The sequence below is a fragment of the Meleagris gallopavo genome, chromosome 2 (assembly GCF_905368555.1).
Source record: "Meleagris gallopavo chromosome 2, MGAL_WU_HG_1.1, whole genome shotgun sequence".
NCBI classification, from domain to species: domain Eukaryota; kingdom Metazoa; phylum Chordata; class Aves; order Galliformes; family Phasianidae; genus Meleagris; species Meleagris gallopavo.
Genome location: NC_139405.1, coordinates 30,514,406 through 30,528,439, shown reverse-complemented (window position 1 = coordinate 30,528,439; position 14,034 = coordinate 30,514,406). Strand labels below are relative to the sequence as shown.

Here is a 14,034-nt window from a genome sequence, read left to right as displayed (position 1 = left end):
CATTCCAGTAATTCCCCAAATATTCACCACTGTCCTAACACTGCTTTTTTTTTTTTTTTTTAGATCTATGCAAACTTCCATGAGAGCAAAGTTGAGTCAGTGCTAAGCATTCAGCAATATTCCTCCAAGATCATGTAGTCCAACTGTCCACCTACCACCAGTATTTCCTATTAAACCCTGTCCCTTAGTACAACATCTAAATTTTTCCTGAACACTTCCAGGGATGGTGACTCCACCACCTCCCTAGGCAGCCCGTTCCAGTGTCTGACCGCTCTTTCAGAGAAGTTTTTCCTAACAACCAATCTGAATCTCCTTGGTCACAATTTGAGACCATTCCCTCTAGTTCTATAACTAATTATTAATAATTATTAACTGTTAATAATTACTAATAATTATTACCATTAATGAATGGCTATCTCCTTCGGAAATTTTAGTTTTTGTGTATTTTGTGTCTAATAATGCCATTGAAAAATCAAAATCTCAAGGGATGAGTCACCAAGCATTTAAAAATGCCTGAATTTGTGTTTAGTAAAGCCTGTCTTGTCGTGGATTCACAAGCAGTAAAGTTAGGTTAATCTCTAGTGTGTATTTACAAAACTCTGCATTATGCCAGTATCTATTTTTTAAATAATAGTGCTGCAAATATGATGTAATACTGTCTTCTTCATCAGAACAAACTGAAGAAACTGAGGTCTACCAGGATCTTTGCTGGCAGCATCTAAGTGACGATTTTGTTTGTAGTCGACCTCTGGTTGGAAAGCAGACTACATACACTGAGTGCTGTTGCTTGTATGGTGAAGCCTGGGGCATGCAGTGTGCCTTGTGCCCGATGAAAGAATCAGGTAAGGAAATGAATGTTTCCATTCTTGGAACAAATTCTGACATGTTTAGTCTCTTGCATCTATACCTGGGCTAGTAATGAACAAAAACCCGTAATCCTTTAAAAGCTAATGGAAATTGTTCTCCCTAAATAAGGGGAAGTCATTACAGTCCAGATTTTGAAAATGTACTGCTTTTATTTTTTGGCACTTATTGGAACCACTTCTTTTGGGTGAATCTCTGAGTGACTGGCAGTGTAGGACCCTAGTGAAAATAGGAGGGCATCTTAAGAGTAGCAGAATTCCTTACTCTGAAAGAGAAATTAAAAACTATCTCTGAAAAGATACACACAGTTCATGTGCACACACATGCTAATTCTCAGCAGGCTACATAAATGATTCCAATTTTTGTTGCAGGTATTACACATACAGATATATTTTCAGCGTGACGTTCTGCCAGGCTGGCTGTGAATAGATGTTTGCTTGATAAGGGTCTGCTAAATAGTGGTTTCAAATCACTAAATCAAAGAAATAGTTGTTATTATATGGTTACATGCTTGGTTATTATGAAATGTTTAGAGAAGCAATTTAAGATAGGTAAGGGAAATGAAGTACAAGTAAGGACTAAAGTATTTCCAGGGATATTAAAGAGTGTTTTAGAGCACAAACTGACTAACAGGTCATATTTTTTTATGACTACATTTTGGTTTAGTGTTTAGAAATTACACATTGTTCCAAGATACTTCAAGTAGAAACTATGTCTTGTGGCGAGTATAAAAGCTAAACAGATGTAGAGATATGCTGTTATTGACACAGACATTTTCTGTGAGCTGAAAACTGGAGAAGAGACACACGGAAGCAACAGAGTTGTATGTCAGCACATGAGGTGATACATCAATACCTTTAACAGCCCTGGTATTATAGAATCTGGTACCATACTAACTTGTATGCAATCACTGTAACTTCTCCCGTATAAACTATTGAAGGGCCTAGTTTGGATGTCTTTCTTACAAGGTGTCTTTCAGAAACATGGTTCAAAGTACACAGAAAAGCTTATCAAAGTACTAATGGAGCTGTGTTCTTGTCTGCCTGGGTTTTATCTTCTTAGAATTCACTTGCAAGTTCCTTGAACTGTTCATATATATCTTTCTGTGTTTGAGTTTGCTTTGGAAGTACAGCAACTGAAAAAAAAAATCTGACTTTGGTGTTGACCAGAGTAACTACTGGTTAATGCTCACTCTTCTTCAGGAGACTGAAGAAGAAAAACAGCATGACATTAGCTGGACATGTACAGAAATGAAATTACTACATCGGCTAGAATAACAATTAAAATGGAATTTAAAAAAAAACACAAGGCAATAATTCATGGTGAGAATTGTTGTGTTGACCTGGAGCTCCTCAGATGGAAAGACAGAGCAGAATAAAGTAGAGTAAATCTGAAAAAGAACAGAGAATTACCACGATGGTCAGGGAATGGAAAACCCATCTTAAAAGGGTAGATGTAAAAAGCCAAACTTAAATGTAGAGTAAGGGTTATTAATGTTAAGACTCTCTGCTATATCAACATCACAGAGAAGTCCCACTAGCTTTTAAATAATGATATCCATGTAAAACAATGAGGGAACAAGTTCAGTTTGAACATATTTAGACTTGAAATTAGATCGGTTTTAATCCATCCAGAATCCACAGGATTCTGAAGCAGCAACCCTGTGACAACGGTGGGATGCAGATCCCAACTAACTAGAAAAGACATGAGTAGTTCTTTAAAGAAATGACATGAAGGATCACGATGGATAACCAGATGCCAGAAGTCACTTGGATGCTCCTCAAAGCTGAAGAGCATTGCAAAGTATCTGCCTTAAGTGAAAGTACAAGGCATACTTTGATTTCAGACTACTTAAATTGGATTGGAATATAGAGAGTTGGATTGGAATATAGAGAGTTAAAAAGAACAAAAGCATACTGAATCTTTAGTATGTCAGAAAAAACAGCATTCCTTAGTGTAGGTGGTACATGCTCATGTGTCCTTGCACATGTGCACATGCACACACACAAACCTGGACACCTTTCTCTGTTTTCAGGAACATTTACCAAGAAAAATTTGAAGCTGACTGAACTGAATAAATGATTCATTTGACATGTCTTCAGTTTGTAGCACTTAAAGTGATATCATTGGCTCAAGAGAGTGCTTTCACACCTCTGGGCCAGCAGGTCACAGGTTCAGGTCCTGGCTGGGGAACCTGGAATTTCTCCATTTTTAAATAGCTGTGTATTGTGTTGGCCAAATTTACTACTGAAGGTGTTTGCTTATTTTCCAAGTTAGGGGCGTTCTGAAAATTTGTGACACAAGAAAAAGAAGATATGGAGATACATTACCACTGAAAGACTTTCACCTTGAAATGGATTAGATAACTAGATCATTTGCTGATCTGAGGTTCTTTCTTACGTTATCCATACTCTGCCTATATAAGATATTTAAGATTTACAGTTAAGGACATAAATATCATAATTATTTTAATTATCTTATACCCGAGGATCTAGATGTTGCAGTTAGAAGGAAATACAAGGCTACAGCTACGAGTGATAAAATGCTAAGCACCTTCTAAAACAAATGCATATTGTGTCCCAGCCTTTTCTGAAAGCACTTGAATTTTTCATTACAAGATTTAAATGTCCTGTATGAATAAGATCCAGCATAGAAGCAGAGGGGAGATAAAGAGTTGATCCACATAAATGAAAAAGAAATCCATCCATTCATCAGCATGGAATTTATGTAGTTGCTCACATTCTTGAAAACTACTGATACTGATTCTCCTACCTTCTGGTGCTTGATCAAGCAATTATCCCTGAAAATGATGCTACGTATTTGGAGACTGAGACAAAAAGAACTAGCAATAGTTTAAGTATTGCAACTGAGCCAGCAATGTATTACCAGAGGTAAGGCTAGTAAGTATTTTGAAGGCACCACCAAGGAATTAACTAAAAATGCTAATTCAAATTCCCAACAAAAATAGTGCAAACATCAAATATAGTGATGTGATTGAGTGCATCTTATTTGCATTAACAATTTTGCAGGGTAGGCCTTCTTGTCATTAAAAGAAGGAAGCAAGGACAGTTTGATTCCAATCACACAGCTTCTAACATGACAATCTTATGATACCATTATATTACAGAAAAAGACTTTCACTGTTCGCACCCAATACCAAAGTTGAAAAGTTTTGAAAATTTAAGTTTTGGTTCTTTTCCTGGAATTACTGCAATCTTAAGCTGTACTTGCCCAAAGAACTTTCAGTTATTGTTGTCAAGAAACCTTTGAGTTTCTTAAAAACCCATTTGAAGTTTTAAATATCATTTGCAATCTCTAATAATTGACAGATTGATAAAGTTTGCGAAAGTGGATATTTTTGTTTTAGATAACAAAAGTAAAGCACTCTTTCTTTAAAAAACCTGTCAGCCAACCTGCCTTCAGATGTTCTGCTTCTTCACTCAATTTACTGTTAGTGTTGTGAAGACCCAACAATTTCCATATGGAGTGCATGCTCTAGTAATTGGCATCAGGACAGACTCCAATGGGTTTAACAGCTGGGTCAAAGTGTCCCTGCCAAAAAATGGAGAAATAGGACAAGACTGAAAAAAATCTGGAATCCAGAAGTAAGCCATAGACATCTCATGCTAACCTGAACATGTAACACCCGCATTAAAAATCTGCTGAGACTCCAGAAGCTCCTGTGAGACCCTTATGGGATGTAAATGAATGTTAGGTAAGGTGTGTTGTTTCATGGTACATTAAGTTTGAAGGGAGGAGATAGAAGTTAGAAAATGTTGAGTAAGGAAGTGTGTCAGGGTCAGTGTTTAATTTAAGGAGACTCTCTGTTTTTATATTTGTAAAATGTTTTTCAGAAACCTGCCTAGGACTTTGTTTTTTGCAGTGCAGTACCTCCTTTGCTTCAGTAAGCAGCTTAGGATGCTAGGAAGGTGGAGTTAGTGCCCCTGGACTAAAGATATGCCAGCCTGTTAAAGGGGATGTCTTCTCTTCCTGTATGTAGGTAGCTCCCAAGTTCTGATATGGAAAAAGGTGGTAGGACTGGGGCTCTGCATTTCTTACAGACATTTTAATAACTATTTGCTGAGGATAAGGATACATTGCTGCATCTATAGCAAAATATATAGCATATATAACTTGGTGATCTGACTACTAAGATAATGTCATTAGGACATTCGTGCAACTGTAGAGAATACTACTGTTCCATTTTTCAGCCTGATTACCTGTTTAAACTTACACTTTTTCAGCATTTTACTCCGATAGTTTGTGAGTAAGCATTTTAACTGGAACCATTTTGTTTCAGAAGATCTACAGAAATAGCAATGAAAACTCCAGTCACTAGATGTTACAGGAGTTTATACTTTCCTAATAGGAAGTGCCTATGTCCATGGCAGGGAGGCTGGAACTAGTTGGTTTTAAGATCCCTTCCAAGTCAAATCATCATACAATTCTCTGATTCTGTATTTTGTGTTATCAAGAACTGCTGAAGACTTGTGCTGCACTTAAAGTTTCTCTTTATCTCCACTGTAGTATAGGCAAAGCCCAGACTACTGAGAGAACTACTAAGGGCTAATGTGAGTCATCTGGAGTGTTATGTAGGAGAATGTAGGATTCCTCTTGGCCAATTTTATGCTTTTTATACAGAAAACCTGCATGTGTTTCAGTCCTTCTCATTCCACCAGGAAAAAGAAATAAGCACCGTGACGGTTAGATTTGTCTGACCTATTCTAGACATCTACTTCAGAATGAGATGGTGTCCTAAAAGTAGTTATGTCTTTCAGTGGACTAAGAAGGAGCACTGGATGACTAACTGAGGTGCAGACCATGGAGATGCCTACATATGATGGTTGAACTTCATGGCTTCTGGCAGAACAGGTTATTTGGATTGCATTTTTGTGGCAAGGAACTTTGTGTATCCTTTGTAAACATTCTGAGTTAGTTCTGGGCTGAGCTTCCATATTATGAGAACATGTTGTTCCCTCTGAGTTCTGGCTAGTGTCACTCATGAAGATCTTGAAGTACAAGGGAAACCGATGTGTATAAATGAAGAGTTTCCATCTTTACCATCAAGATGGTAAAGCAGCAGAGAGACACTGGATTGATTTCTGGAGATCATTGTTCATCTTTCCATTTAGGATGGCATTCTGCCTACTTCCTTTCTGGTATGGATCCTGGACAAATGAATTACCTTTGGGGCACAGAAAATAGTGGTGATTGGGTCTTGAATATTTAAAGTCTTATGCTCCATTGTGCAGATTTTTGGCTGCTTTCATTTCTGTCAATGATTTTCAATGTTTTTTTTCTGAAGTGTAGCAGAATAACTTTGGAAGGGTTTTACTCATGGAACCTCATATTCCATGCATATGTGTAAATCAGCAAGAAGTCAGAAGGCCATCTGCAAAGCTGTGGCAGAAATACTCTGACTTTTAACAATCTACCACAAGCAATAGGAGAAAAGCTTGTTTTAGGAAACATGAGCAGCCTCAGATGAGGAACACAAGGAAGATTTTAATATCATGAGGTTGGTACTTCCTTCAATTTTAACCAGAGCTTTATAGCCACTGTGAGTTTTCCTCAGCAATTTCATTTAGAATTTCTTCATGCAAAGACATGTTATGTCATGAAAAGTCCTAGTACCTTTTATGTTTTCTTGAGTACCAAGAGTTGTAGCGTATATATGAATGCAGTCTACCACAAACCTCAGCATCTGTTTGTGAAAGATGTTGATAAAATTATCTAAATTGTCAAACAGCACAGTCTAAAGGTACTACAGAAATATTTTCAGCTTTAGCTCACAAGTGATGCGATCTCCTGAGACAGCAGAAACTCAGCCTATTCAGACTGATGTCCAGAAGCTGATTGGGAAAGTACATTCATTACATGTAATACATGTTTTGTTGGCTTTGTCCTTCCCTCCAGTAATGTCTTCCATAGTCGATCTGTTGCATTTTTAAATAACATGAAGGGACTGCCATGGTGCTGATAGCCTCGGCTGCTTTTTAGTTTGTGCAATGATGACAGTTCTAAGAAGCTGGAAGAGAAATAAAGCTTGCTTTATAGGCAGGAGGGAGGACTGGCTGTGGTTCAATCACGGTTATGTCAAGAAACGCTTTTTTAATATAGTATTTTGTCTTAGATGCATGAAATAGGGAATGTTCTTTCTGATTAGAGAGTTTAGTATTTCTATGACTCCAGGTGCAAGAAAGGCCCGCACAGGCTTGTGCAGTTACAACTTTATGCAAATTATATGTGCAGCTGCACTTGTGCTAACAAGAATCTCAAAGCGGTCAATCCATCCCTTTTATGTTCTGTGGTCTTGTCAGCCTAACTTTCACCACCAATTATGGCTAACATCTGTGCCAGTATGCATGAGCATCTAGCTGTAATCCCATAATGTATTTGTTTTATGTGCATGCATCTGCCTTAGAAAATGTCCTGTATGATTTTGGAAGCATAAATCAGCTTCCTTTTATAATAGCTCTCCTTACACAATATAATATATATATATATATAATATATATATAATATATATATATATAATAGCTCTTATTACACAATAAGCTGTCTCAATGCTTCATATGAATGTTGTGAGAAAAACACAGAAAGTTATGAGGCAACACAGATTAACTCCTATTAAAAGTGCTGCCCTTTTCCCCTGTAACTGTAGTCGTATTATTATTGCTGATCGCAGCCAGAAGATGAGCTAGCAGAGAAAATGAATCCATGTGAAAAAAGTTCTAGTACTGACTGTGATTATAGAAAACACTTTTTTCATCATTTTATATGAAAGACTATTTTGAAAGCGGGAATTAATTTCTATGACAGCTAAAATGTTTTTGTAATTCAGAGGTTGTTACAGATTCCTCCTTGTTCTCTGTCTCCCTCCTGCCTTCATGATGTCATCCTCCTCCGGCCATCTCCCCAGGGCAGCATCATGCTGTTCACTCATTTGTACACTTGCTGCAGCTTTCTGTGCACTATTCAATGTCTTCACCAGAGTATCTTATAGCACTTTGTTTAAATTTGCTTCCCTGGGAAATTGTGACCAGCGCAGTGCGGTGACCTAAAATATATTTTTAATTGGAACTGTAGGAACGTAGCATAGCAAGGGGAAAAGTTTAAAACAACAACAATTATACATACACATCTGTCTTGCAGTAACTTGTTCTATCATCCAGAGAGGGAATCTAAAGGCATCCAAGTCTCTGACTGACTTTGATTCAAAACGCCAGTTCTCAAGATTTTCCATAGCATGTTCCTCCTAAGGGCCTTCCAATCTGTACTTTCCTCTCTGCCCACCCTTTCCTTCCCTAGGGAGAAAAGCAAGTACAACTACATGGTGCATTTGGTTATTGGTCCTGAATTTCTGCTTATGATTTCTTAGGTGGCTTGCTGTTGCTCTCCTTGGGTTTATCTAGTAGCTGAATCAACAATTACTTGGACAATTAAAAATAGCATACAGTATACAAAGGTTATTATAGGTAATTCTGAAGTCATCACAGTATGTATCAAAACAAGCGTGTACATTCTATATAGGTAGTATAGATGTATACATTGTAAAGTTAAGACTACTTAAATGCTTTGCAAGCTTCTGTACTAGAACTGTATATACAGGTAATGTATGAACTATTAAGGATCAGACTGCTATTACAAATGGTTAATTAAGCATGATGTGGACTCCAAGAGTTTAACAGAGTATTACAGTTGTAAATATAGCCTTGTAGAAGACATTGATACAGTTAAAACTCATTGTAACAAAGGCAAATCTTACAGTAAGCTCTAAAACAACTATTCATCATTTTGCTGCCGCTAATTTAGTTATAATGAGAACTAAAAATGCAGACATTTCACAACGTGACCGGCAAAGGATCAGTATGGCAGGAAACAAACTTCTCTTGTCAACGTTCCTTTATTTTTATTTAGATAATAAACAATATTCCATGGACAACTATGCAAGACAAAATAATCTTGCACAATCTTGAAGTTACATCCATGAGATCTCTAGCACTATAGATTTTCAGATGTTCTGACTGCTTACCTCTGAAGAAAACCATTGTTTCTACTGCTGAAGTTACTAAGAACAAAACAAGTAGAGGGTAATCAGAAAAGCCAACTTGGAGTTGTGCTTTTATACATCTGCACAGCTTCCATCCGTTTATCTATCAAAACTCTTGGGCATGAATAAGTAGTTCAGCACAAAAGAATGGAAGAGTCAGTCTGAGATGACAACCCAGCTGTTTCTGTACTTTGAAGTAAAATGAGGGGGAAGGAAAAAATAAGGTGTTTCTGGTAACAACTGTAAGAACTGTTTGTTATCACAGTAACTCAGTGGGAAGCTGCGCATTAAGGTATGTAGGTAACATTATATACTGAGGTTTTTTTTTATGCTGGCTGATTTGTTTGAGTGCCATGGGCTATCTCTCTTGGGCAGTGTCCTTTTTCACCTGAGTGAGGAGGAGGGGATTGTTCAGATATACAGATTACTGTGTCTAAATATAATATAAAGGAGCAGAACGGACAAAACCCTTGCACTTGGAGCAGAAGGTGGTGAGGTTTAGAAGGATTTCTAAGTTGCATTCTGCAGACTTGGGCTGGAACCCAGTGGCAGTTTTACGAAACGCAATGACAAGCTCTGCACTCAGTAATTCACAAGAGCCGAGTTGCTGGTGACAGAATTCAAGCAGATTTTTGAGCACCTTATTCTTTTTGGTATGGTGTGAAGCCATCCCATGTGAAGGAGATGACAGTACCTAGGAAAACCAAAAGACAATGCTGAGCAGCAAAAGGGGCTGTCCTCTGAGCTGTCTGGAGGCAGTCTGGATATATCCGACTATTTGCTGTCTGGGACAGTTCAACACAGCATGAGGTTTCTGGCTCTGTAACCATGTGCAATTCTTGGATTTTGTATCTACTTAGGGCTTTTTTTCCTCTCTCTCTTTTTGGTGGTTTTCATTCCCGTCCTTACTCTGCCTGATTCTCAGAACACCAGGCAATCTTCACAGAAACAGATGCTAAATAGTCTGTAGCAAGCGCAAAGGAGCACCTGGATTACTGGATTTTAACAGAGTTTCCAGTCTCAAATAAATTACCATTTACTAAAAATACTGGAGACAAACTGAGGGAACACAATAAATCAAAAAAAAAAAAAAAAAAAAAAAAAAAAATCAAGCTCTGTACACCAGCATTTCAGACATGGACTCTGACACCTAAAATGAAGAGCTGCTTCGGTATGTTTTCACTCAAAAGGCAGAATTTCAGTGTAGCTATTTCTCCCATACATTTCCCCTCACCCTGTCAGGTTTGCAGCCAAGCAGACCTAGAACACCACTAACAATTAAGCCTGTGGTTTGAAGAATGGTTTGCAAAGGAGCGCATGCTATTTTGGAAGGGTTTTTACTCTGTGATTTCTGCAGGTTGGCTGGCACTGCCAGAAATACAGCTTCTTTTGCTTCCTTTGGGATGTCTTCTGCTAGCAGACAAGGGGTGGGAGAGCCTTTATTAAACCAGCAAAGAGCGTAAGCATAGCTAGTTCTGATCAGGGGTGTGCTGGCAGTGGGACACACAGCATCCCTCTGCTCAAGGCAAGAGCAGACCAGAAGAACATGACCCATAACTTCTGGTGCAGTTACTGACTGAAATCTATCCCTGGTGTTATCCCTATTATGACTTAATAGTCTGTATTTGGCTCGTTACATTTTAATGACATTCTTCTCGAAGAGACAATGCTTTGTGCGAATTGCAGATTTATGGTGTTTCTAGGAAGATAAGTTCATTTCCAGCTAATATGAGCCACAATACACTGCGGCTAATGCAACGCAGACTGTGTTACAAGTGTGATTAGTTTTATATCCTCTTTTCTTTCTCTCCTCAGAGGATTATGCCCAGCTGTGCAACATTCCTGTTCCAGGATCTCGAAGGCCATATGGACAAGATGCTTTGGTTGACTTTGAGGAGCACTACACTCCAGAAACTAATCCATACTTCGTTGAAGACCGTAAGCAAGTTTTTCTGTTATGTAAAATGCTTGAAAGGAGGGTTGTAACTTGGACTATTTCCCCGTAGCTGGCTTTATTCTTCTGTTTGCTTCTGAGTAATGTGTCCTATTTATTTTTTAGTTATTCCTATGACATTAGCTTTCAGTCAGGTGTTCTGGTTCAAGAGCCAGTGTTGTATAAGAGTCCAGTTGGGCTCGGAGTGCAATTTTAGTTTTTAATACAGTAGAGCATTCTGTGCCAAATGTACTAAATTTATATTTACCAACAGATTTACAGCTGAAGGTAGAGAGGAGCGCCAGCTTTCTTTCTCACAAATTAATTTTCCACTGGAGCTTGGGACAGAGTTCTTTGGAGTACATTTAGTTGAAAAGAGACACACACACACGAAAAAAACAAAAAGGGAAAAAGAAAAGAAATATCTCCATGCCAGTATTTCATGATTTTCCAGCACAATTCATATGAAGAAATGGGGAGAGCATGCAAGCTGTTCTCTCTCTGCAGTGAAACTACAGAAAGGATGATCAGAGAGCATGCATGCACACAACCTTCAGGCTGGAATGGGCTGCAGGCGGGGTGTGAGGGATTGTGTACAACATCTCAGATGTCCTTCAGGAATGTCCAGGCTGTTGATGGATCTGGCCCAGCTTCCTGTTATGGCCTGAGGGAAATAAATCCTTACAGACCTCAGTATATTCTTCAAAATCAGCCACTTGGTGTAGGTCCAACATTTTCATCACAGAAAAGTGGTATGTATAGCCAAAGTTGGAGGATATACACAGAGGATAGTATAGAAAGGACAGAGTAGAAAGAGCAAGGCAGAAGTAGAGAAAATAGAGACTCAAGAACTAAGACAGGATGAAATGTATAGAAAAAGACAGGAGAACAAGCAGCAGGAAAGGGAGAGAAATTTATATTGCAAGGTGGCTTTGCAAATTGGTTACAACTGCTGTAACAGTGAATAGGTAACCAGGTTTTACATAAACCCATCGATGGTTTGTGTGTTCATTCCACTAATCATACATTATGGGACAGATGGGGAGATGTATTATACTCTGTTCCATTCCAGCCCCCATTTCACCTCCACTTCTGTGCTATATATTCATTATGCTGGTAGGCCAACAGTCTCACACGCTCCAGCCTTTTTCCTTAGAAGGCCTTTTGATGTGATGGGCTGCCATCTGCAGTCCTGTTACAAACAGCTCAGTGAATTGAAAGCTGGTTGAAAAACTTATGCAGAACTAAGAGGAGCAATTCAGTCTTGCAGAAAATATGTGCAAAAAATGTCAGTTTTTTTTTTAAATACATATCCCTCTTTATACATAAATTCATAATGAAACAGGGAGCCTTTGGCTACTCACCATTGAGAATTATGACATGGAACGATGGGTAGATTACAAGTATTTGTACTGGCACTGATTGCTGAATTACCAGCCAAAGAGTTATTAACCAAACCTGCAATAGTAAAGCAGTATCTGATTTCTTCTTACTTTCCTTAAGGCAATTGAATTTAAGTATTTTCCCCCATAAACACACCTCACTTTTCTAGAATACTATTGTAAAGAACTTTTGTCTCAGACTGCACTACCGCTGCTTACTTTTGTTTACACAAAAGTCGATATACTCAAATATTAAAATAAAATGTGCAACTGAGAAAACATTGATTTAGCCTTAAAAAAAAATAGACAAAGCATGCCATTTACCAAAAAAAAACCAAAAACCCAACCCTCAGGTTTTTAAACACAATTTTAAATACAGCATTCACTAAGTCATTCAGTTTTCATCTTGAAACATCAGAGCACTTCTCTAGTGCATTTACGACTCCAGATGGTGTAGCTCTGCTAAAGCTGACCTGCATTCTGCAAAGTCAACTCACATTCCAGTAGACCTCTGAGAGAATTTCAGTCTCGCTACGTGTTTGGGTGTATATATTCATTCAGCAGCGCGATAACTTACTTACTTGTTGGTAATTCTTTCTTCGCTCAGGTTTTCTGAACAGCTTTGAGGAGTTACAAGCAGAGGAATGTGGTATTCTGAACGGATGTGAAAATGGCCGATGTGTGAGAGTCCAGGAAGGCTACACCTGTGACTGCTTTGATGGTTATCACCTGGACATGGCCAAGATGACTTGTGTTGGTGAGCAAAGCATATTTACTACTTATTCTTTTTTTAGCTTGTCAGTTTTATTCGGTCACTTGACCTAAGCAGAGGCTAAGAAAAAAAAAAAAGAAGAGGTTACTGATGATCACCTAAGTTCTATTAAATACGCCAATTTAAGCTTGATTTACTGCAAAGGCTACAGAAGTAACTGTGGTTCCTCAGTTCATGACAGCTGTGTTCAGTTAAGAACCTAGAAATGAAAAGACACACCCTTGAGCAATGAAGCTTAAACTTGTATCAACAATGCAACACTGTAATATGAAGAGCAAAGCTTTTTCAATAGAGAATAGATCTGAATCCAGAGCAGAAGAATAATTTTAGGAGCAAGTTTTTTAAGCAGTTAGATCTCTCAAATATTCAGATATCCATTTGGCAGGACGTACACTAATTCTCACTGATTTCAACAGTGAAAATAAACAGTCTATCCTCTCACTCTTAAATCAGTCAATCTGCACAACAGACAACCAGGACATCTAGTGACTGTGTATACAATTAAAAAAAGGTGAAGTGGCAGGGAGAAGATGAAGCAAAACAACCAGCACTTCTCAGCATAGAGCCTATCACAGAGGGTGTGTGTGGATATTTCACAGTGTTCATGCTAACCCTGCCTAGCAGTGTGCTGTGTAACTCACAGCCTTGGTCTCCTAGCTGTACTGTAGTAAGCTCACCTGCATGCCTTGTAATCTTCAGAACTTTACAGCAAACTGGCCTCCTTAGCGCTGGGTGTTTCAGGCAAAATGCTGTACATTATGGACTACAGGTAATTTGCTGTTTATAACTGACTAATTGGCAGCACCAGCAAGGCCTGAAATACTTGCTTTTTAAATACAGATATTATACTAAGAACCAGCAACTTCTCTTACAAAGCTACTTTCATGCAATCAAATAAAAACCTATAAGTGGTTATTAGAGTTTTGTGTCACCGCTTCAGCTGACCCTGTAAAGTAACAATTTAAGGTTTTCAAGTACACTGATTTCCTATGGTAACTACCACTTCTTCCCAACAAAATGTTTGTGTTAC

General features: G+C 38.2%; 1 protein-coding gene across 1 annotated transcript in view; it reads left to right on the top strand.

Annotated features, from left to right (window-relative positions):
- LTBP1 (latent transforming growth factor beta binding protein 1) overlaps positions 1–14,034 on the top strand; it is a 183,653-nt gene that overhangs the window by 168,412 nt on the left and 1,207 nt on the right. Inside the window, 3 exon segments of the mRNA XM_085219514.1 lie at positions 672–842; positions 10,733–10,855; positions 12,840–12,989. Of these exon segments, the coding sequence (XP_085075640.1) occupies positions 672–842; positions 10,733–10,855; positions 12,840–12,989 (444 nt within the window).